General features: G+C 42.0%; 1 protein-coding gene across 26 annotated transcripts in view; it reads left to right on the forward strand.

Moving 5' to 3' along the window:
• LOC116425946 (uncharacterized) overlaps positions 1–24847 on the forward strand; it is a 262805-nt gene that overhangs the window by 227765 nt on the left and 10193 nt on the right. For 16 of the 26 annotated variants that reach the window (XM_076374563.1, XM_076374567.1, XM_076374565.1 and 13 more), the window contains 14 exons: positions 54–216; positions 3678–3803; positions 5463–5634; positions 6970–7113; positions 9664–9809; positions 11272–11325; positions 11887–11955; positions 12676–12765; positions 13656–13718; positions 16056–16281; positions 16358–16477; positions 16843–16950; positions 17044–17226; positions 17954–18050. In XM_076374563.1, coding sequence (XP_076230678.1) covers positions 54–216; positions 3678–3803; positions 5463–5634; positions 6970–7113; positions 9664–9809; positions 11272–11325; positions 11887–11955; positions 12676–12765; positions 13656–13718; positions 16056–16281; positions 16358–16477; positions 16843–16950; positions 17044–17226; positions 17954–18050 — 1761 coding nt within the window. Of the gene's footprint in view, positions 1–53; positions 217–3677; positions 3804–5462; positions 5635–6969; positions 7114–9663; positions 9810–11271; positions 11326–11886; positions 11956–12675; positions 12766–13655; positions 13719–16055; positions 16282–16357; positions 16478–16842; positions 16951–17043; positions 17227–17953; positions 18051–20908; positions 20962–24847 lie in introns of all 26 variants that reach the window. The other 10 variants (XM_076374585.1, XM_076374574.1, XM_076374578.1 and 7 more) reach the window with 10 other exon arrangements.

The following is a 24847-nucleotide window of genomic DNA, read 5'->3' on the forward strand; positions in this document are numbered from 1 at the left end:
TCGCGGTTCGCGATGTAATGTATTCATGCGGAAGGGATATTTTTCTGTTTCAGACGGCGAAGAACTCGACTTCCGGCAACAGCGGCTATTACGTCGGCGGAAGCAGCACGTTGCCGCGAAGCGGACAGCTGATGAGGGCGTACAGTCCGGCGGCGTCGTCCGTCGTCGGTGGCCCGACCGCGACGCCCACCCAACCGTTGCCACTGGCCAAACCAGGTACGACGGACGCGCTCATAGGAATCGCCGTTAAATTCCGCGACACACGGGACGTCTTCGGGAATCGGTTGACCGACTAACGCGAGAAATGCTGCTTCTGTGCCTATTGTCAACCCCTCATGCTTGTCCACGCTACTGTAATCTCTACTCTTGACTCTTCGGTTCGCGGTTATTGCCCATAGTTTCACCGTCAGCCGGTGCCTGGGTCGTTTTTGGACCCGTGTGCAATTCTAACATACAGTAACCTCTCGCTGGTTCCGCCATGCTGTGCGTGTCTCGTCTGAAACGACTTATCTGAGCGAAGTTCTCAAACAGTGGTCCTCAACGTTTAGTATACTGTTTTGATTGAATTTTGAGTCTAAGTTCGTGTGCAAGAGATGCTAGATAATGAAGTATAAAGAAATATTCGGTCCTGTTTCATTTGATCTTGTTTTTGTGGGCGTGGTCTGAAACAGTGATTCTCAACTTGGAGGAGCTTGTTTTTAATGCATTAACCCTTTGCACTCGGAAGCAAAGGGTTGCTGAGAGTCACCACTTGGTTTGATACGGTTAAATTAGAAAGTTTAACGTTTAATATTGAACTTTGTATAACGTGTTATTATGTGAAATTTCATAATAACATACTTTCATCCCTTAATTTATCGATTAAATTAATTACATTAATCGCGAAAAACGTCGTCTATATTTTATCGAAAGTGTTGTATTTTTCTGGCAAAAGATTTTCGAGTGCAAAGGGTTAAATTAACAGAAATTTCGTGAGCAAAACATAATAGGTACTAGAATATAACAAACTATTTTACTTTGTTTTACTTTATTTTTGTTTGACAATTTAATGTTCTATCTAAAATTATTATTTGTTACAATCGTAAAATTATAGTCACCGATTATTAATAATAAATAAGAGGGAGGGGTGGGAACAGATTGAGAACCACTGCTCTAAAGCAAACTCGTTCAGCCAAGAAACATACTCAGATGGTTATTCCTAGTTTAGACAGCTTGTAACGAACTACTAACCCCAATCATTAACATCACGGGTCAAAACATACCCAGCCATCGCCGAACGAGGATTGCTCCCTGCCAAAGGGACATTTTCAATTGAGAAACGCTGTGATCTACCGGCCACTAACCCGAGTGTCGTTTCCGGTCACCCTCGAGGTGTGACCCAAAGGGTAGACGAAACGATTCGACGTTATTTGCTCGCTAAAGTCTCGCACGCTGTCGAATGAGTTCCGAGAGTGACCTAGCCCGATGCACCTGCACGCGCTGACCCCGCCATCCGATCCTGCCTGCAGTGACGATCGATCATCGAACGAGTGACGGTCCGTCGAGGAGTTCTGGTTGACTGGGCAAACTATCATCGTGAAAGTATGTCGATTACAATTCGCTCGGTTTTTTGATTCCTATTAATTTATACAGTCGTCGGCTTGCAAATTGCGCAGTCAACCTTTACTCGTAGACTTGCACTAGTCAGGGCTGCATTAAGGCTCTTACAGGCCCTTCGCATCCTTACGTTTGATTATTTCTTTTCTTTTCCCGTTCTTTCCTTGGGAACCTTTTGATTTCTAGAATTTCACAAATTCAATCGACGATGAATTGTCTGATGCTTATCGAGAGATTTTCTGCGCCAAGTTTCAACTTGCCAAAACATTCGCCAGCTTCACGTTTTTATTATGAAATACCAGATTCAAATGTCTCAAATGTTTACTATAAATAATCTTCGTGAAGGATACACTCACCAAACAATACTCGAGTTACGAACTGCATAGGCTTACAATCATAAATATTCCTAATTGTCTAACAAATATAATTCTCGTCCATGAAGTCCGAAAAAATTCCCTAGTACACATCTCGATAGCTACAGTGTCCTAAATTTTCTTCCAAATTTTCCCATGCGATTAAACAGAGAAAATAAGCTGAAACTCGATAATCCGAAGTTTTCCTTGCAACTAGCCTACCTATCAAGATAAAGGGTTGAAACTTCGCACAAAGTGTCTCATCTAAATATTCCATCAAACTGTTCATCAACAATTCAATTTAGTCTGGGAGCACTATAGACCTTTTAATCCGAACACACCCTTTGTCCTCAATCCTCTTTCTACACGCTGTAAAATTTCCATGAGCTGTAAGATTAAAGCTGCCCTGACACCAGTCTCGCGGCCGTGCTCGTTCGACTCGTATGAACGTTGCCTGTCCCGATCTTCTTCGTCCAAGCTTTTCAACGCCAGGATTGCTAGCACGAGACCTATTTGCCCGTTGCATTCGCCGACGCGTAGATCTTCCCGCCGCGGTCCTCCTGTCATTCGCCGACAGTCGACGAGCATTCATGTCACATCATTGCTACCGTGTGACAGAAGTGTGCGCGCCGCTCTTCTGCAACATATTTTTTTTTCTCGCGCGATATCGTGCGTGATTTTGTCAATCCGCTGGCCGGTACTCTTCTGCCAAGCGAGTTACAGCAGCGACGTCCATAGTGCTCATGGCTTCGCGTTGCCAACCGTGTAAGAAAAAGTCACTAGAAGTGTAACATCTCCTTAACACTTAACATACATTTACGTGTTCCTTTAATTCGAGGAAAAAGCATCTTCTCTGATAGATTCTCTTAAAATAGCTGGCAATTAGATTCGAAATTAAGACTAGAACTACCCGATGGATCGAAATGACCCATTTCTTGATGTTTCCTTGACGATTACTTAAAGGTACGAATGCCTCTTTGTGGAATTACTAAAGAAGCTGATTAAGTAATATCTAAGCTGAAATTTAAACTAATTCAAACCTTAATAAATTCACGTTTGTAGTTTTTGTAAAGAAATTCTCAAAAGTCAGTTTAAGGGATCGATGGTTCTAATGTTAAATCGAAGTAAATTGTCTAGTGATTTGAAGATTTAAGGAACCACTTTACAATGTTGCCTGTGCTGTATATATATATTGTTCCGGGGATTTCCCTATGTCGATAATATTTTTATACAATTATATTTTTATAAATTGATTTACTTTACAGAATATTATAAAGAAACATACTAAAAGGTAAAGAAATTTCTCGAAGAACTTAGGGAATACATGGTTCAATGAAACAATATTTTCCTTCAGATTTTTTTAAAACCTACCAAGGATTTTAACCAATCATAACAACCTAAAACACAACTATAACACACACTGTAAACTCAGATCACGTTTATATTTTCCACCTATTTTAAATTCTTAAATAATTCTGAACCACAAAGCAGCGTGCTCTTCGCGAATATCCTTATTCGAATTCCAACCTCTTTGAACGTTATATTTGATTACGTTAATTACAACATACGATGCTTCGATAAGTATCCATGTCCGAGTGGTACGGTATTGATACGAGCACTATGGGGATCGTTGATGTGGCAAGAGACGAGGTTAGGGAGCGACGCGACGTGAACCGGAACAAGCTGGGTACATTGGTTTTTGTTTGGTTTTTCCGGACGGTTGGATAGGTGGTGGCGGGGTGCCGCCGGCCAAGCCGCTTCGCAGCTACCAGTGCGGTAAGACTCCCATCGGAAGCCTCGGGGGCTCGGCTCGCTTCTCTAGAGACAGCTCGGTCTCCCTCTATAGCATAGCAGGTCAGTAGTTATCCTTAAACGAAGAAGACGACAGCAGAAAGAAAGAAAGAAACGTCAGAAACTCCTCGACACAGAGAAAGCGAAAATAGAAAAAGCAACAAAATCGTTAAGAACCAGATCCCCGTCGATCGGATCTCTCCCGGGACTTAATCTTTCTCCCTAGATCACGGTACTCTCCGCCTCTCGAACCGTTCGAATACACTTTGATGGCGAACAGGCTTGACGATTCTCGACGCGAAACGGCTCCTCCTCGACCTGGGTTTCCCCTGAGACAAAGGTGACGCCAGGCTCGAGGAACAAGTTTCTAGAAATGGGGTTTTAGGGATATCTGTTGGTCGGGTCGTCGGGAATCGGTTAGAATAGAGGTGTCGAACTGCCTCCCCTTATACTAGTGACTCTCGATCAACGTCCCCTACTATGTCTACCGTAGCAGCTGGCCGAGACTGTGTTTGTGAGCAGCTCTGTGTAGGGTTCAATGCAAACAGGTAAAAGTAGGTATGGCGAGAGTAACTCTCCGTGAGGGGAAAGTCACTATGGAGCTCGCGAGCTCCCAGTTCGACACCCCTGGCTTAGAACGTGTGCGCTCGGTGAACAGACGAGAGGTGAGCGACTAGTTCGACTGTGTGGAGGCGATTTGGTCGAAACCGGAAATCCTAATTGGCACCGTGATTTGGTTCGTCGGATTGCCATGAGCATGGCGTTTCTGTGGCTCTGTTGAGAACCACTGAGGCCTGGATCAGTGCAGACAACTTGCTCTGGGTTGTGGTACTTTAATTCACGTAGAATCGAGTAACTGGGTAGCAAAAGTTTCCTAGATCTAATTTGTTATACGTGTGAAGGTACTATTTGGGAAGATTTTGTAATTTGTTTGAAACAGTGGTTTATGTAGATTGAAGTCTTTAGCAGCTCCTGATCTCTCTAGTAGAAGCTAACACAGTACGAGCTGAAGTCCTTAACATTTCCTAACCTTAATAATAAAAACTAAGAAAGTACTATGTATAGGTAAAGTCCCTAGCCATCCTTATTCTCGGTAACAAGAATTAAGAGTACTCTATGCCCTTAAAAGAAGTCCTTAGCAACTCCTAACTTCAATATACAAACCGTACTACTATTATTGTATTACATGACATATACTGCATATTATATTATTATATCACTGTATGAAGGCCCTAGGAGATCCCAACCTCTACAACAGAATTGTCTAGGCCAATCACAGGAGAACTCACGAAAAAGCATTGCACTAAATCCGACGCAACTGAATCCGCTAAAAAGAGACGCAACCCGTTCGTCGACCCAGAAATACCTTGCGACGCATATGTATACTACATAACCCTCTCCAAATATGTGGCATTCCGTAACTATCAGTAGAGCATCGCAGTCGACCCCAAATATTTGCTACAACTATTCTGTCCCGTTACTCCATTGTATTACCCCAAGGACGTAGAAGTTACTATTTGGTATATCCCATCCTAAGAAGCACGCCCGTGAAAAAGTCCCTATATAACCTAATGTATATTGTCTTCCCCGTCGACCCTTTGCTGGCTCGAACCGACACGACCGGTGCTAGAAACCCTTTACCAAGAGAAATAAAGAAAGAAATGAAAACGAAACGCGAACGCGATGTGTCGTCGGTCCGATTAATCCTCTCGATTGCTGCAGATCGATTGCACGGGGAGACCGGTTACATGAGCAGTCCGGAGAGAGGTGGCGGAGTTGGTTCCGGGACCGGAAGATACCCGGCTGGACCGTACAGTGCCGGCAGCAGCTACGAGGACCCGTACTACTCGCAGTACTCGGGAACCGTGACGCCAGTCATCGACGAGGAAGCCAGGTAACCGGAGTTCCGTGGTCGGTTGTTTTCATCGGCTGGCGCTAGGGGACGGGTAGTTCGATCGGTAATCGAACTTGCCGCGCTCCGAGCCGAGCCGCGTTCATTTCACGCTCCGACGGACTTCCCCTTCGTTTTCGCCTCGCGCCGCGACGCGAAAAACGGGTCATCGGTTTGATTCGATTTGATCGGAGTATCGATACCGCCGACGACGACCGAATTCCCCCACGCTGCTTGATGGCCTCTTCTGGTTACCATGAATGAGGGAGTAAATGTGTTTTGGTTGTTTCGTTTGGGGTCCAAGTGTGGGTGATAATTTGGTACGATTGCGCAGGATGTAATTGACAGTCCGTGGATCTTTGAAATTTATTGTTTAGTTTGATCTGGGTCTAGGGGCCTGTTATCTCTATAGGGATCATGATAGATTCGGTAGAAAAAAGATGGAGTTTTAGAATTAATGATTTCAACGTGAATGATAGATCCAACTCGGGAGTCCACATATATAAACTCGAAGAGTTTGTAACCTAGAGTGTCTATAAACTAGAGAATTTATAACCTAGAGGATCTATAAACTAGGTAATTCATAACCTATAGGGTCTATAAACTAGAGAATTCATAACCTAGAGGGTCCATAACTTGGAGGGCCCATAACTCAGAGGGTCCCTAGTCTAGAGGACACATAGCTTAGGTAGTTCATAACATTGAGGATCCATAATTACAGAGTCCATAGACTAGGAAGTTCATAACATAGAGGGTAGATAATTTAGAGAGTCCATAAACTAGGGAGTTCAGAACTTAAGGGGTCTATAGCCTAAAAGGTTCATATGCCATAAGGGTCCATAATCTAAGAAGTCCATAACATGAAGAGTCCATAATTTATAGACTCCATAATCTAAAAAGTTCACAACATAGGAGATCTATAATTTAGGGAGTCCATTACCTAGGGAGTTCATAACCTAGAGGTCCCATAATTTAGGGGGTCCATAGCTTAGAAGGTTTATAAGCCAGAGGATCCATAACCTAAGGAATCCATTACATGGAGGGCCCATAATTTAGAGACTCCATAACCTAGAAGATCCACAATGGGGATTATGATAAATTCATTAGAGAAGTCCATAGCTGTTCAGAATCCATGATCCATATACGAGTTCAACCAGATTCAACTAAAGGTCCTATGGATCACCCTGTATTCTAACGAAATGAATAAAGTTATCGTGCAATAATCGAATGACATCCTGCGCAAACGTGGTCGGCGGGGTTCAGAGGGGAAGAACGATCACGTATCATCATGGATGGCTGATAGCGCGGATACGTATGTCTCTGTTGTGGATGGTGCAGCGATACGGAGCTGTTGGAGGAATCATACAGCCTATACGGTGTGAAACCGTCAGGCCGTCAGCCATCCGGTCCTCCGCGATCCCCGTTTCCTCCAGGGGCGCCACCACCTCTGCCACCTGGTGGACAGAGCTACGACGCTACTCGGTACCGATCATCCACCTTGTGTATACACGTCGATAGAAATGAAATCAGTGAACGTAGAGCTCCGCCGATGCGATTCGGTCTCTTCGTAAAATCTGATGCTAAGTTTCCGTAGTCGAGAGTTATTCTTTATAGATCTTGGATTTTTAAAAGTTTTACCCTCTTATGGAATCTTGGCATTAGAGTCTGAACGCTTTTAATCTGACTCCAATGCGCTTGCGAATGCGTCGTCCATAGATCTAACGGCCATCGTTCGCGGGAGAATTTATTAATAATTTTAGTAAAGTATTTATGGATTGAATAAAAAATATACCTATACAGGGTGTGCTTTAATAACGAATATCGAATGATGCCATACTAAACAATTAATTGAGGACTTAAGCTAGGGGTTTTCGTTTAAAATGAAGCTTAACTATCTCGTTTTAACCCCTTGTCCTCCAACGAGTGAGACCCGTAGTGAAGATTTTCAACATGATTCAACAAATATATATCACTGAGTTCATTTAAATTCAAAGTAAATATTACTCCTCTGTAATCAACTATACTTAAAAGGAAATATAGGTGTAATATATGCTTAGAATTTTTCTCTTTTTCCAATAAATTATTAATGACAAAGTGGCCGTATTGATCAGAGTTGAGAAGGAAATCATAGGCCAAGGGGTTAATTACTTTCCTATTTGTAGCAACACGTTTATATATTTGAGTTACATCGAACACCTTGTATATGAGCTGGAAGAAAGTGAAAAGCTCGCTATTCCTCTCAGGTCGACGCTCCACGTAGCTCCCTCAGCTCGGTTATTTATGTTCGCCCGTTTATCGACACGTTACATGTTTATCGATCGGTGGGACGATGGCTTCATTGACCTGGGTGGAGGAAGCGCGAGCTGCTCTGTACCAATTCTCGTTAGGTTCAATCCTCCCCGGAACGTAGGTCGTTCGTTTGGATGCATGTATAGTACGCGTCGAAGCATGCAGAGATCTGGGCTGCGTATGAAATCGAAACGCGGAAGCGTCGGGTAATTTTGATCAGTTAGTTTAGTTGAACCATGTTGAACCGTTTGGTATGACCGAAGAAACGAAGTTCGATCTGGACGACGGTCTAATTCTAACGAAGGACAATGTTTAAATTTTAGAAACTTTATTCGGTTACCTACAAAATAATTTGATACTTTAGGTTGATAGCGTAACGTATGTATGATCCATATAGGTGAGGTTCAATATAGAAATCTAGAGCCATGTTATAGGTTAGGTGCACATAGAATTCTGGAGCCATATAGGTTAGGTGCACATGGGACTTCGGATCCACATGAATTAGGTGCATATGCGAGTCTATATTCTGATAAATCAAGTTCAAATTGAGTTTGGGATAGGTAAATGAATATGAATCTAACCTGCTTTTAGATTAGGTGCATATAGGGTTTTTGATCCATACGAATTAGGTGCATATGCGAGTCTATATTCTGATAAATCAAGTTCAAATTGAGTTTGGGATAGGTAAATGAATATGAATCTAACCTGCTTTTAGATTAGGTGCATATAGGGTTTTTGATCCATACGAATTAGGTGCATATGCAAGTTGAGTTTGTATTGTGATAAATTGAGTTCAAATTTAGTTTGGAGTAGGTAAATGAATATGAATCTAACCTGCTTTTAGATTAGGTACATATAAGATTTTTGATCCATACGAATTAGGTGCATACGGAGTTAAATGTGTATTCTGATAAATTAAGTTCAAATTGTGTTTAGGATAGATAAATGAATATAAATCTAACCAGCTTTTGAATCTGAGTCCATACAGATTAAAATATCGCTAACAATCAGTCCCTTCAGTCTTACTTCGTTAGATTTAGATATAACACAGTCATAAGCTAGGTTTCCACTGGAGTTCCAATTGAAAATCATATATTTAATTCATAATTATCCACTGAATTTTCCAACTATTCGCTGGCATCGCTGCACAATCTTACAATCGAGTCCCAAGCATCTCAGGAAGCCCAACATTGTCCTTTCCAGTCGTTTATTTGGTCAGATTCCGCGCGTTCGACAACCAATCGGTGGAATGCAGCATGCCGATTAGCGATCGTAGTGGGAATGCATATCAAGCGCTTTTATGTATATGTACGACATGTCGTAGACCTTGGGAGTAATCTCACACGGGCCTTGATCATCCATTTAGTGATTCCCATCAATGTTGGACCCAAGATTCCGTGTGACGATTCAGCGTTAGCATACTTCGCAGGCAGAAGAAACCTTGCACGCGATGTCCAATCATTGTCATTGTCTCCTGGTATTGGATAATGGGGTAGCAAACTTAGTACACAGATAAAACAATTTTACAGTATTATTGGACTCAAGCCTTTAGGCATCCTCTAATCAAGGTTATACCAAGGTTGCTACCGCCAGATATCGTTATCATTGAGTATACATGCATATGATGAAATGCTTTACGAAAGCACCTCAGTATAATTCCCTACATCCATAGTTGCTATGTATCATCTGTTTCCTGATTGAACACTGAATTCCCGGTAATCGTTTCTGCCTTCGTTTCCCTAGGATAAGGGTCGAACACATGGAGAGACAGTTGGCCAACCTGACGGGACTAGTGCAGAAGGCTCTGACCCATGCCCCTCACACGAGCCCGTCACCAAGAGATTACCTGCAGGTGCCAGCGGGTCGCGACCCTTACGCGAGAGGTCCAGGTACGTTCTCCGATCTAACAACCGCCGTTTTCTATAAGTTAGGTTAGCCGAACTGTCCTAGGTCCCGTCTTCAAAGACAGGGAATATGGACCCTTTAGATTCGACCGGAGCTGGATTTTAATAAACGTATTATTTATTGATCAAGTATTCATTGAATACCAAATAAATATATTAAATTTCTAAAAATCTGAATGTCTTTCGTGGCGGTGTACGTAGGGTGGTCAAGAACGTCTTCAATATCTCACCTAGGAAATAAATGATTTTTTTAATTCTAGTTTATTTAGTATTTTTTGTTTATTTTTCGTAGCTGTTCTATATCACAAGGTTGCCATATTTCTTGATCACCTTGTATAATAGCGAAATTTTGAATGAGACAAAAATTGCTTGAGGTTCGTTCGATTAAATATTCAATAAGCCACGCCCAGCTCCGGTGTTCGCGCAGTCCCCGCCCCCTTTTCTTTTCCGAGTCTCTTGAGTTTCCGCTCCGCCCTTCTCCCCGCCCACCGGTTCGCCTCCGACGACCCGGACGTATTCGCATTTCATTTCTCATATGATTACTATCTCTCTTTCTGTATCGGTCGCACCTAGACGCATTAGAAGCGTTAGCTACGTTTCGTTGAAGTCAGATTCATTCTCTGCGACGCTTTAAACGCCTCTCTGCCCGTGAATGTTATTCGCCCCCGCTCAGTTCGCTTTCCCATTCGTTCGACTACGCCCCGCCCACCGGCCCCCCACCAAAATCAGTGTCACCCCACGTTTATCTCATACATCGCGACTCTTCCGCTCTCTTTTAGATACTTTTCTAGGTGATCGATCGATCGGAGCAACGGACAGCTAGTGCTGGGACCTGAGTACAAATTTCTTCGTTATTTTTAAGCCAGTCGATAACAGACTATCTTTTTTTTTTTGTTTAGGCACCTTGGTGCTGCGTTAATAGTTGACAGGATTGGAAGTCCCGAATACGATAGAAATTTAAACTATTCGAAAATATGTAATATTGATTTTTTATTAATGGAACTTTCCAGTTTGTAATACTAAAATTAGTATTAATCTATTTTCAAGAGAACTTCTAGTCCTTGGGACTTCCAAAGACCCTCGTTAAACGTCTCGAAACTCCTTGAATTAATCTCTTCGGCTCAAGGTATCTCGAGGTGATTTGAGGTTAGAATCCCATCACAGCCGGCCATCTTAATAGCTGGCCGCGTTGTTCGAGCCGCGAGAGTGCGCCTCGATCAGACGTGAAAGTACAATTTGTACCGTGGATTACGCGTCAGCAGTGGTGCTCAACCTTTCTCATTTCATTATCCTGTGTTGCACATTGAAGTAAAGGACAAAAGTTTATATCATTTTTCTTTTTATTGAGAAATTTGCACCACTCTGCCGTGTCGTAACACGGTTTAATACAATTTCCTGAAACCCTGCTGTACAACTGCTTTGTTATTCCGACTGACGCGCACACCAGGCGCCGGGGACGAGTTCGACAAACACTCTAGCTCCAGCTCTGCCTCATTGCCAGGTGTGTCTCTTCTCATCTTCTTCTATCTTCTATTTTCCTTCGAATCACTGTAACTGCCATATAGTTTGGTACACTATCGGATGGAAGTGTCAGTGTATGTTTGAATCTACTAAACAGAATGGTTCTCAATTATTATGTTTGTTACATTTTTTTATAAGTCAGTTTATTCAGAAATGAGTTGAATGAATTGAATGAATCTTTTATATAAATTTCAAAGAAAAGTTTGAAATTTACAATTACCTCGAATAACCTGAAATCATTGTAGGAAAGCAGATTGTTTTGTTGAAGAAATAATTGTTAGAATATTAATTGAACTATTTAAGAAAGTACTTCTCAACCTTAGAAATTGTCAGAGCAGTGAGATTTTATAATATTGTTTTCCGTTTATTTCTTTTTTCATAAATTGATGTAAATAATTGATGTAATTCATACTTTCGACCGATGGTGTACGATCACGCGTAATGCATAATATTTATTACTATTATTATTATAATATTTTATAATAGTGCCCTACGTTCTACCACTGTGTGATTAAAACGGTTCTCCTTTGTAAAATTTAAGTGTCTCAACCTGCCGTTACAGATGACTCGTACTTAAGGACTGACGTAAAACCACCAAAGTTAGGCAAAGGTGCGGTTCACTACATCTCCACAATTTCTTCCTATATAAGCACCATAAGCATCGCGCCTATCGCCTAGATGTCGCTGTGATCGTACCGTGTGCTAGTCGTCTGCACGCCGCCATCTTTCTTTTCTTAACCCCATCACATGCTTATTTCTTTTGCACACAATATATATATATTACTGCTCGAACGATTCATGCTAATTCTGACTATAAATCTGCAGCTATTAGTGGGGAAAAAATCATTCATGCATCGCCCACAATTCGAATCACATTCACAAAAAATTCCGAATATGAATATTTATATATATGTATTGATTTTATATTTTTAGGTTATGTTCTATGGTTATTTCTTCCCAGTTCTCCTTCCTTCTAAGGGATCGATGATTCTGCATGACTTTTTCTGAATATATCTACACATATTCTTTTAGTGGATCTAATTGTAATTTTTTTCGCTTTGCTGTCGGTTACAGCAACTGTTTAGGTTGTGTGACGGGAGCCTAGTGATTTCCCCAGTGTCAATATAGTTTCTTTTCGGTTTCCCTTTGCCGCCACGCCCCAACACCCCCACCCATTGACCCGGAAACGAGAAAGCACCGCTCGACGCGTTATAGCACCGTTTCTTCTTTCCCCTTTCTCCTTTTTGAAAGTTTTGTCGCGCACGCTCTGCCACGCTTCACCCTGCCCGGCACGGGATCGCAAAAATACGCTGATCAACATCTATTCCAGACAAGTCGGTGTCGTTCGAAAAGTCAGTGTCCTTCAGTGACGAGCCACCAGACATGAACTCTCCCAAACAGCATTCCCCGCAACACGCAGGTAACCATTATACTCGCACTTTTGCACATTACTGTACCAGAGCGCGAAGAGCAATTCTATTGGCGCGTTCAAGATCTAGCCACGCCTCCCACTCGTCTGAGAACCAGTGGTTCTCAAACAATTTTAGATTAACGTCGATGCACGTACCCGTTTAGAACAGTGATTCTTCATATTACTAATACTAAAAAATTGGAAACAATAGAAAGATAGCAAAAATAATTTTCAAATATTGCTTTCGAAATATTATTTACTGAAAAAGTATTAACTCTTTGCACTCGACAGGTGACTCTCAGTCACCATTTGATTTGACATAGCAAAATTGCAAAATGTCGTATACAATATTAAGTTTTGTATAATGCATCAAAAAATGAAATTTTTATATAAATTAGCTTTGTTTGAAAAGCTTTGGAGTGCAAAGGGTTAACAATTCATATCAAGTATATAAAATAGCACAAATATATTTTCTTACCAAAAATTCTACAAGCTTTCAGTAATCATTTACTCCAAAGATACGTGCATATTCTTGCAACAAATAATTCAGATAAATTATTCAGCCTCATTTGAACAAATCAAATATCCTTGAACGCTACGATAAAACTGATCTCCGCCTCAAGCACCTCCTCCCGGTAAAATCGGGTCGTCCGAATCTGCGGTAAATCGACGAAACGTTGGAGCCAGTTGGGATTCCCCATAGATCGTTCCTGTGTTTCACGAAATCACGATCGTATCCGTTGGGACAGACGATAATCCGCGAACGAGCGGTTTACCGTCATGCTCCAATGTTTCCTCGACACGGGACTCAGACGAGGCAAGACCTACGTCGATGATTGGTCAAATACTAACGCAATAATCTCTAACCTAACTTCTCGTGCAATGCCTACCACGACTAGCGGACACTAAGCCAACGAAACCGGCGATCAAATCCTCCACGTTGCCGAGGATGTCTTCGCAAGGTAAACCCGTCCAGCGTTTCTACTATGTGTGTCGCGGAACCGGTATCGATTTTTCGTTCATGATCGCCCGGAACTGTTTCCCTAACCATACTTTTTTTTCGGTCGTTCGTCCGCCATCTTGTGTTCTCACCTCCACGCACTCTTATGTGTGCCATAACCTCTCATCCATCATTTTCTCGTGTCAATCGTCTCGCCCCATGTGCAGCAACTCTTTCCTCGCGTCTCTGTGGCTCCGAGAGAGTGCGATCGAACCGAGAAACTCGTTTCGTTATGTAAAATGGAAGAGTAGAAAAAAATGGCTTGGCCCGAGAAATGCTGTGTTACAGGAATAAATTCGAGATCGATTGTGCAGTAACGAGTTCGCTTTTCTTGGACGTGTTACGTATTTCTATCCGCCTTGTCGGAGTGATTAAATGGTTCCGTTATGGCGAGTTAATTTCGCTCTTCAGACTTGGGTAATTTCTTCTTCCGCGTAGTGGTTCGAGGCTTTTGTAATTTTACTGATGTATACGTAGAGTACACATTTTTTAGAAATTTACAACACAAGATTCACTAAAATTTCATATCATTTTTCAAATTCCAAGTTTCCAATGCCGTATTTATTTTCAATTTATCAGTAACACAGAAAATCGAAATATGTAGAGTACACATTTTTTAGAAATTTGCAAGACACAAGGTTCACTAAAACGTCATGTAATTTTTCATATTCCAAGTTTTCAATGCGGTATTTATTTTCAATTTACCAGTAACACAGAAAATCGAAATTCTCTTTCAAAATTTCCCTACGAAAATAATTTCCCAGAATCTACTTATAACAAGAGAGCTCAATTAAAAGTAACGATTTATTTTCCCAAGTTTCGTACGTAATTTCGATCAAAAATGTTCCAAATTTATTTAGTTAATAATTCATTTATTAACTTGCGCGTGGCATACAAATTCGATTACATTAATGTAAAACGTAATATTTATTTTCACTTGTATAATGTTAAAATGTTTGAAATAAAATCTATTGTGGAATAAATATTCGAGCCCAAGTGCTTAAGTTTCTCGTGCCGATCGCGCGCCATCTTTGACGCAACCGGAGGTTTCTATTGGACGGAGAATCGCTCGAAGGTAAAATCAACCCCCCGGCAACATCATGGACGCGCGTTCTCATCCTGCTTCCGTCATCGAGCCAATCAAACGCTGACACTTGAGGCGACAATAAAATTGTCCGTCCGTCTCTCCCTGCCTCCCTCCACCCGCTTTCCTAGTCCGGTTTCCTCTCCCCTGCCGTTTGATCGTGCGAAAGGCGTCGAATTTAACGAGTGACAAGTGGCGTCAGCTCGCCGAATTTAACGAGCATTGTTTGCGGTGACATAATTGAGCCATCCACGTTCAAGGATGAACCGATTGGTTTCGTTACACTGTGCAACGCCAATGTTGACCTAGTAATAATTCTATGAGCGATTCCCGTTGCGTTTCCTGTTTAAAAATCGAATCTTATTCTTTGAAAAAGTTAATTTTAATAAAAGAAATATAATACTTTTAAATTAAAATATATTTAGTAATAATTATAAACCTCCGTAAAAGTTTCTCATTTCTCCAAAATGAGATGATACGTACATGTATTATTGAAACATCATAAATATTTGAACGAATTAACCCTTTGCACTCGAGAGGTGACTCTCAGTCACCATTTAATTTAATACAGCAAAACTATGAAGTTAAATATTTAGTACTTTAAATTAAACTTTGTATTGTTATGTGAAATATTTAAGTAAAATATCTTTGTTGCGTAATTTATCTGTGAATTATCGTTAGATTAGGTTCAAACAACGTCGTCTACATCTCGTCGGAAAATGTTGAATATTTCCAGAAAAAAAACTTTCGAGTGCAAAGGGGTAAAATAATGTTTCAAATGAATAAACATATTTCAAGGTTGATGCTTAAGGACACCATTACTTCTTTGTTGAAGTTGAGAATCACTGACTTGTACTTCGTGCCTTGTAAGGCTGTTTTACCTTTTAAATAAAAACTATAATCTGTTCTGCAGCTTCCGTTTAGCTTAGAGTTAAGTTAAAGGTTAATGTTTATTTGACAGTATTATTAAAAATGTGGAAATAACTATCTGAATGTTTATTATCGAACGTTTTCTATCGAAAACATTTTACTTCCTTTATCAATGAACAAACCTACAAAATTAACGAAGAATATGTTTCGAATCGTTGATAAACAACAGACGATTTTCGCACGGTTCAACGGGCGTAAGTCCGAAAACTTTGAACTCGTGCTTGTGGACAACGTGAGTATTGTTATTGGTAGAGTCCCGTTTGAACCTGGCCTCAATCGTTTCAGAGAGAGACAGGCACAAACCGACTCCGCCACCGAAGCCAGCCGCTCTGGTCGCCGGACAGTATGTTTACCGAGACCTAGCTCTAACACCGGAAATGTACAACCAGCTGCGAGGCTTGCAGAAGAAGGCGAAGGATCTCAGGCAAGAGGTTAGAAACCTGAGGCGTATGTCTCAGGCACAGGCACACACCGTCAGAGAAACCATCAGAGACACATTCATCACCATTAGGTATCTAGAAATCAACTGTTCAACTTTGCCTTGGTTTTCTTGATGAGTATGGTCTCTAATTACCAATGGGCTACAGGGCCATGTTGCTGTCGGGTGGAGATGCTGCTTGGTCAGCTGGGGACGCGGAGAAGGTTCGACTGAGCCGCGAGGAAGACCTCTACAAGCAGGAGATGCTGAGGCTGGAAAAAGATCTGACGTAAGTGTCCCCTTTAACCCTCTGTAGGCCCATGTAACATTGAAGTCACATATCAGTATATTGGCATCTTCTTGTTTTATTTCATTTTGCACTCAAAGTGGTGAATAAAATTAAGTAATCAGTTAACTTGAACTTTCATACACTCAGGCGTGAAAGTTTGACGTCATTATAACTGGAAAATTACAAAATATATTCGTTTGATGAAATTATGGGAACTATTGAATACATTGGTAATTCATATTCATATGTGGATATTTATTAATTTTATACTGCATAGATTTTGTTATAATGAACAATTCGGCCCATAGAAGGTTAACCTAACCATTGAAGGCAGGTGTGTGCTAACAGAAACTGATGCTTTTCAGCGAGCTGGAGAGCACGGTGGAGGAACTCCGTGGCAACGTCATCAACAGGAAAACGCGTGTCAATATGTCGGACGTGGAGAACATGGCCTTGATCCTCAGCAAATCAAGGTGAGAAATCTAGCATACGTTTGTAGTCAGTGCCCTCTTCCTCCTCCTCCTCTTCTTCTTCTTCTATATTTCTTCTCGCCTTCATTTGTTCAGTAAAACGGTAGCGGATTTGAAGGTGCGATTCCCGAGTCTCCAAGAGGGTTTGAAGGGTCTCTTGAGCTCCGAGATGGAGAAGGTAGTGCGCGAAGAGAAGTTCCTCAAGGAGGAACCAGAGCGACTCGAGTCCGCGTTGAGGCGCTGCAAGAAGCTTACCGGTACCCTCGTGACGCTCAAACGGTACGTGACCTGGCCCAAACCTAACCTAGACCTGACAAAATTTGAAGGTGATGACATAGAGAGGTGGCGGATCTTATGAAGCCGTAGACAGAAGCCTTTCTTGTAGGCCAGTGTTAAGTAGGATTTTCTGGTCGTCTTTAGAATTCCAAAATCATTCAGATAAGGTCTAACAGGATAGCTAATTTCGAACAATTGTCCAATTCGATGCTAATCAATCTTTAACCCTTTGAAGACGAATGTCGTCATTTTGTCATCAAGTTTTCATATTCCCAATACGAAGTTATGAACGAATAATCAATTTGTTCAAATAAAGAGATCAGTGATTAGTTTCCTTTTTCTCTGGCATTTAAGATTTCAGTGTACAATTTAATGTCCCTTGCGAAACGCATTAAATACTTCAAAAAATCCTCGTCCGCAAAGGGTTAACCCTTTGCACCCGAGAGGTGATCCTCGTTCACCGCCAGATTTCATAACTTTGTTGCTCAATGTACGTGTGATTTCTCTTCGAGTTAGTTTCACAAAATATCATCTTTACCTCGTCAGAAAATGTTAAAGTATTTCTAGTGAAAAACTTCCAAGTGCAACGGATTAAGCTACCTATTGTTCAATAGCAGTTCGACTATTGGACCTAATCCCACTATCTCACTGTGTCCTTACTTCTAGTGGGAGTTCCAACGATTAATAAATGAAAAGTTGCGGATTTGAAGCAACACTTGTCTGTCCACAGCTTGGCGTCGGTGCAAGAGCAGCGATTACCAAACGCGGCGAGCGTGGATGCCGAGGAGACGCCTCCCATAACACCTACGTCTGCCCAACATTCCAAGGTAAAGCTCCACTTGTCCCAGCTGCTCGCTCGCTCTCTGTCTTCCCATTCTTTTTCTCTTTCAGTTTCTCTCACTCTCTCTATCTCTCTCTCTCTGTCTCTCTCTATCAATCTTTCTCACGTCTGTCTATCTGTTTATCTGTTTATTTGTCCTAAGGATCCTTCCCCCTCCCACTCCCAGTCCCAAGCTACTTCCAGTGCATGAAACCTCCAGATCGTGATCCCGAAACGATCCCCAAATATCCAGTAATGTCGCGCTTCGAGAAACCTCTTCGTGAAGGAAGAAAAAAAATGAACAGCAGAATTCGATTCACGGGAAATTCAATTTCGACCAGCCACGACACGTCGATTGATCGAGTCACGAAGAACGATCAAATTTTCTGCAACCTGAAATCCTTCTACTCGACGCGGTCTGTGTTTCAAACCCGAAAGTTAAAATTTCTCGCGCCTTCCCTCGTCGACTGCTTCCCCGTGGAATAATACCCTTGAACGAAACAAGTCCCCCGGCGAAGTAGACACGTCGATGACACCAATCCACGCTTTGTAGATCTCTTTCTCTCTCTCTTGGCCTAACAGAGTAAAACGATGTGTGGTATCTCTTGCAATGACGTGTATCAAGTCCGACCACCGCTTACCTCCGTATCCTATTATGCTAATAAGCGCATGCACCGAGTGATATAGAATTTTGTCTACACATGTATATTCATATACATATGTGTGTATATACAGAAGAGGGCCTGAAAACTGGGCCCTCCGTTCGCGAAGATAGAAAAAGCACAGGACTTCGCACTGTGTGAGATATCACACTGCAGGCGTTTAGTTCACCCACGCCACAGTTAGATGGCCAAAGACTTACTTGTTTTTCTCGAAAGTATGTTCATATTATACCACTGTGTACACTGTACATTCTTTAGCTCCGAGAATACATAAAGTTAATTTTTCTATCTTCGATAAAGGGGGAACTTCGACTACCCAGTTTCCTGGCCTGTGTATACTTGACGGCTGTATTCGTATATATACATACATGTATGTATATGTACATCTATACTTAATTTTTGTATTCGTGTAATACGTGCTCGTGTACTTTGTATTGAGTACTGTACATACGCACGTGTGTTTGTACGATGAACGCCCCCTCACCGCGACAGTTCGTGGGGCCAAGAATGTGGTAAAACGATTCTGGACTGTCACCTCGCGAGATTTCTCGCGTCAGAGGATCGGTTCCCTTTGAGTTCGACGAGTTTATCCGCCTATCGCGAATTGGCAACGAGAGTACACTCGGCGTGGATCGGTAGCGAGGGGAACACAGATTTCCTCCACTACTCGTGCCGCCGATTGTCGGGAAAGATAGAGGGCTCCACACGATCACCTCGGTCAGTAAATTGTCACCGGGTGTACACGCTCCAAAAGTCTCTAGATTATCATCTCCGACGCTTGGTCGATCCTTGTTCTCGGTGCACGAAATCTAATGTAAACCTTTCCTCAGGGAACACAGCGCGTGACTCGTTTCGGGGGGGAAAGAGCCCGTAACCACGAAACACCAAATTTCATCGCGATCCCGTGCGAGGCAGTGCTCCACTAGGGGAAGGGGGCAGTGCGGGGTGAAAGGAAAAGCTGATTCCGTCCAGCGACACGAAATTTCATATTGCGATTCAGGCTGTTTTCTTTTTTTTTATCTTTTTTTTTATATATGTCTAAGGAGAGGGGAGGGGATACAGCGACTTCCGATACGTTTCCCGATCAGAAGGACAAGATATGCGCGAACTCTCCTCCAAACTTGTCTCTCTGTGTGACATCGGACCCACTTCCACCCTAATTAACCCCCCACAACCAATATTTTTCAGTGTTTGCTGTGTCCCGAATAGTATAGATATTATTTTATAATACGTTTAGCGTATATGATGTGACAAGACCGACCACGCCTCCTATAGAGTGGGCGGGGCGACGACTGACACGCGTCGGCCTTGTCAGATCATTTTTCTCAGTGGTAGCTGTGACTTAAGGAAAATACGAATATTGTTAATGGAAGAACAAGAAAGCAGGATACGTAAGAAAAAACGAGAGAATCTGCGTCGCGACGAGAGAGTCGGTTTTGGTTCCCTCTTCTGTTTTGCTTGCTCGCTGAAAGGGTATCTCGCTCTTTTATCTCTTTTTTCCCCGCTGTTTCTCATACTCTATATTTCTATCTTTGTCTCTCTCCCTCTTTCTCAATCTCAATCTCTCTCTCTTTTTCTCTCTCCCTTTGTCTTACTCTGTTTCTCATTTTTCCGATGATATTACGAGCGAAGCAAGAGGTTCCGATACCGGATTCTGAGTCGTTTTACATTAGAGGAAAAACATACTGTGCACGGGGAATCGCAAGCGACGCGGGTTACGTCTGAGAAATTGAACAAATTAAGGAATATATGCAAAGCGTCTCGTAATTGTTTGTTGAAACTGACGTCAGACGATTCTGCCTTGGAAACTTCATCGAACATGTGAAAAGAATTTTTTTCGTACGACGCACCGTTCACGAGAAAATCGAGTTAGAAAAATTGACCAATGCGCGCTCTACGTTCCACTCATTTTCAACGCGCGTACGCGCAATTTTCGATCTTGATTTTCTCGCCAACGAAGCGTCGTACGAGAAAAATTCTTTCTACACTTTCGACTGCATTTCTCCTGTAGAATCATTCTTTCGTGTTGTCTCGCTGATCGCGTGACGCCCCGCATATATGCTTCACTAAATATATTCTCTCTCTTTATATATATATATATATATTATATCTCTCTTTCTCTCTCTTTTTTCCTTTGTAATGAAAACCTATAAGTGTAGGTTACAGACTACAGAATAGTGAAAAAGTGATATTAATTTTTTAGTATGGCTGGAAGTGGAGTACTAATTTCAAGGAGGCCATACAGACCAGTCACGAGTAATTTTTTACTGATTCATATTTATAAATTATTAATTATTATTATTAATATTTCTATTTATTATTCTTATTATCATTATTATTATTATTCTGTACTATTTTATATATTACATATATATATACATTTATATATATATATACATATATATATTAATATATATATATTTGCCCATAAGCCCACGCCATACACATACGTCCAAACATACATATACATACACATAGACATTTATATATACGTATATATAAATATACACTTATATAAGTATATATAATATATATATATTCTTTTTCGTCGGTATAATGTCTGCCGCACAAATCATCATATTGTTTATAGCTGTTTATCCTTAGCGACAGTCGAAGCATTTCGGCGAGTCGAATTTCCGAATCGCTCGACGCGTAACGTGATCAGAAAATCCGCCGGAATTCTTCGAATTTCCGCCGCTGTGAACACACATTTACACTCATTCTACCTGTCTACACCTTACTCTCGAGCTTGTTCCGAGATTCAAAATTTCCCGCCGTATGACTCGTGCGATCCCGTGACGCACTTACCGGGAATTACCCGTCGCCGTTAAATCGTCGCGACCGAACCGCTGCCGAAACGACGTTACGTAGCCGACGTTCTCTCACTGACAGTGTTTTGCATCTTTTAATGAAACTTAGAGCTTGATCATTTCTGTCCTCGCTACCAACCTGACCGCTTCAGAGATATGCGTCCGAGACACGCGTACCAACCCCGGGGAACTCCCCGCGCCATAAAATCCGCGCTGAACGATTCGCCGCTCTGTGCTGCGCGCTACGCTCTCTCTCTCTCTCTCTCTCTCTTTATCTCTCTCACTTGGCCAGTCGTCCCTTTGACTCACTTTATTCTTGTACTTTTGCAAAATCTCTCTGTCCCTCTTTCTTTTCTCTGTTTTTCTACCTCTCAGTCTCTTTTATTTTTCTCTTGCTCTTCTTATTTGTTCTTCATTTTTCTTTACTTTTCTTTTCTATATTCTCACGATCTGTTTCCTCGTGGACGCATAAAACCATCTCGAGGCGTTTCGCGCGTGCGCGTCGTCGATTACGAAACGATCTCGATTAGCTCGGGGACAGGGTTGGCAGCCCTGCACGAAACCGCGTGAAGGTAGAACCGAAGGACAAGAACCGCTCGTTCCAATCCAATTTCTTATAGTAAGGTGTAACAACGCCCCCACCCGCCCCCACCACGCCCCTGAAACCACGCCCCCGAAACCACGCCCCGTCTTTGTTTCTCTCGTACACACAAGGTTTACATTGGATTTACCCCCGTGTTACCGGAAACCATGGCGACGAAATTGCACGTGATCGTCGTCGGGAGCGCTAACCCTCACCTCCAACCTCATTCGTCATATCATAACCCCTCCCCCTAGCACTGTCACCAACCGATTTACGGGGAGAGAAGAGAAAGAATGTTGTGAACTGAAAAGTCCCTAGTGCTTGGGAAACCGTAGAGAAAACTGGAGCTGATCGTCGAATCAGTCACGTTTTTTCCTCTGCTCACTGTGCGATATGGGTAAGACGAACCACTGTGCCGAGCTCTTAACGATGACAAATAAGTTATTATAAAATTTTCTAAAATTACATCTATGATTCTTTGTGTACTTAATATTTCCATGTGACAAAATTCGCGAAGTTCGTGGCCACCCAGTAGATATATCTATAACTATGTGGCCCCTAAGATTATGCAACTCGTTCTGAAGCAATGTGTGACCGTAATGCACACAACCATAGCTTGGCCCAGACTCTGATCTCACCTTGTATACAGAATTCATATATTTCTTGTTCAAAGATCAACGCAGGAAAGTCTCTCTTCGTGAAGAAAATTCATTCGTCATTCAAACCTCGCCGCGCTCATATGAAATTCCCCCTGGCACTGTGCTTACTTCGCTCTAATCGACCGTCAGTTCAGTCATCCACCATCGAATCGATTCGCACCTCACCTCGCTTTTCTCGCCATCAGACTTTCATTCGCCTTTTCGTCCTGTCCGTCGATGTTTCGTACGACACACAGATTTCGTTAACACACACCCATGTTTCTCTTTCTCTTCCTTCCCCTCTTTTTCTCTCTCTGTGTATCCGTCTCTGTCTTTCTGTCTATTTCTCTCTCTCTCTCCCTCCCTCTCTGTCTTTCTCTTTCTCGCTTTCTCTTTCTTTCTCTTTCTCTCTATTTCTCTCTCTTTCTGTTTCTTTCTCTTTCTCTCTCTGTATATCATGTGTACAGAGTGAGGCATCCAAGAAAGGTGCCCAAACGTCTCTGTGGTTTTTGAACGAACGAAAACATAGTTTGAGTTGCATGAGAAACGGGAAGGATGGGGGTTAATTTGTTCATGGTCATTTTCTACAGTCATTGTTACATCCACCCTCCAATCGTACATACATTTCTCGTTTTGCACTGTACCATCATCACGAGATCCTCCATTTAACCTTAAGTGATCTAGTTAATTTCTCTCCAAAGAGCGAAGTCCCAAAAGAAAACAGTGTTTTGTCCTTTTAAAGCATTCTTGTCACGTAGAATCATCATGTAATCGTCATGACTTCAACAGCCACAGAGGCTTTCAAGTATGCACCCTTGAGAAGTTTGAAATAACTTTGTCAGCGTCTGCAAGGTTGTCCCCTCCCTCGTCACCGTTGCGATCCACAGTCAGTAGTTCTCAACTGGTAACTTAGACTCTTGGTAAAAAAACAACCCCTAGATCTGAATTACAGCTTCGGGTACCCATTAGCTCCTCCAGTACACTTGAATAATTTAAAACTTGCCTCCGATCATGCAGACGCCAACGAAGTTTGCTCAGTATTTCAAACGCCTCCGCCCATGTGTACATGTTTTTGGTGGAAGAAGTATAGTGTGGCCTTAACGAGAAGTTCTGGCGTCACTTTATTTTCAATGTGTATTCAACTGTCACGATCCCAATCACCTTCGCACCTCATACTTTTCTCAGTACTCAGTGTATAATATTTTTCAACAGTTATTTTGCACGCTACACCCAGAACAATAAATATTTAATGATTCTAATAAACGCAGCGATTACTTTTCGAGGTTCAGTGCAGACATCATCACGGTAACATGGCAGCTCGACTCGTCACGTGACCCCTCACTCACTGGTCCATCTTACTTTACTCACAACCGTACCAAACCTATCTCATTGTGTATTGAATTCGTGTTATTCTACTCGATACGAAGCTATAAATATTTCTGTATGTTTCTTGTGTCACACGTCTAGCCCCCCCAATCGATCAAAATTTTACGACCACGTTATATCATTTCCACCAAAAATGTTACAAAAGCGTATCGTTGTCGTACACATACGCAGCTGTTCGACTCTCGAGTCCGTCTGTGTATACATATATGCATATGCCTTACTATAAGGATTGGACCGAAGGTTTCGACTGTGTATCTTTTGATTGATGATTTTAGCCACTTTTACACCTCTGTTTACTCGCAAGTCTATACTCGAGAGCATGCTACCCCGTGTGTATATACTGTGTGCCGTAGCATGCGGCATGTGTGTGTGCGTGTACCAGTAAGCGTGTGTATATGCTGTACACGTAGGCGTGAAAACGTTTTGAGCACGTTTTTGTTTTCTTTTTTAGTAGAGTTCTGCATGCATTGTTAAAACTCTGGAGCTTTGAAACCGCGTCGAGACTTTATCGGGCGTCAACGAAGATTAAGTGAAAAAAAGTATTTTTTTTTCTTCGACGCCCGACGACGCAACCCGCCCCACCCGAACGCCCGCTCCAAAATGGCTTCCCCTCTTTTTCTGTTACGTCACGATTGAACACTGACAAAGAAGATTAATGGATAACTATTAGAGATTATCGGCCGTCGGGAACAGTCGAGTGCACGCAACTGATTCACGACTATCTT

The sequence above is a fragment of the Nomia melanderi genome, chromosome 2 (genome assembly GCF_051020985.1).
Source record: "Nomia melanderi isolate GNS246 chromosome 2, iyNomMela1, whole genome shotgun sequence".
NCBI lineage: Eukaryota > Metazoa > Arthropoda > Insecta > Hymenoptera > Halictidae > Nomia > Nomia melanderi.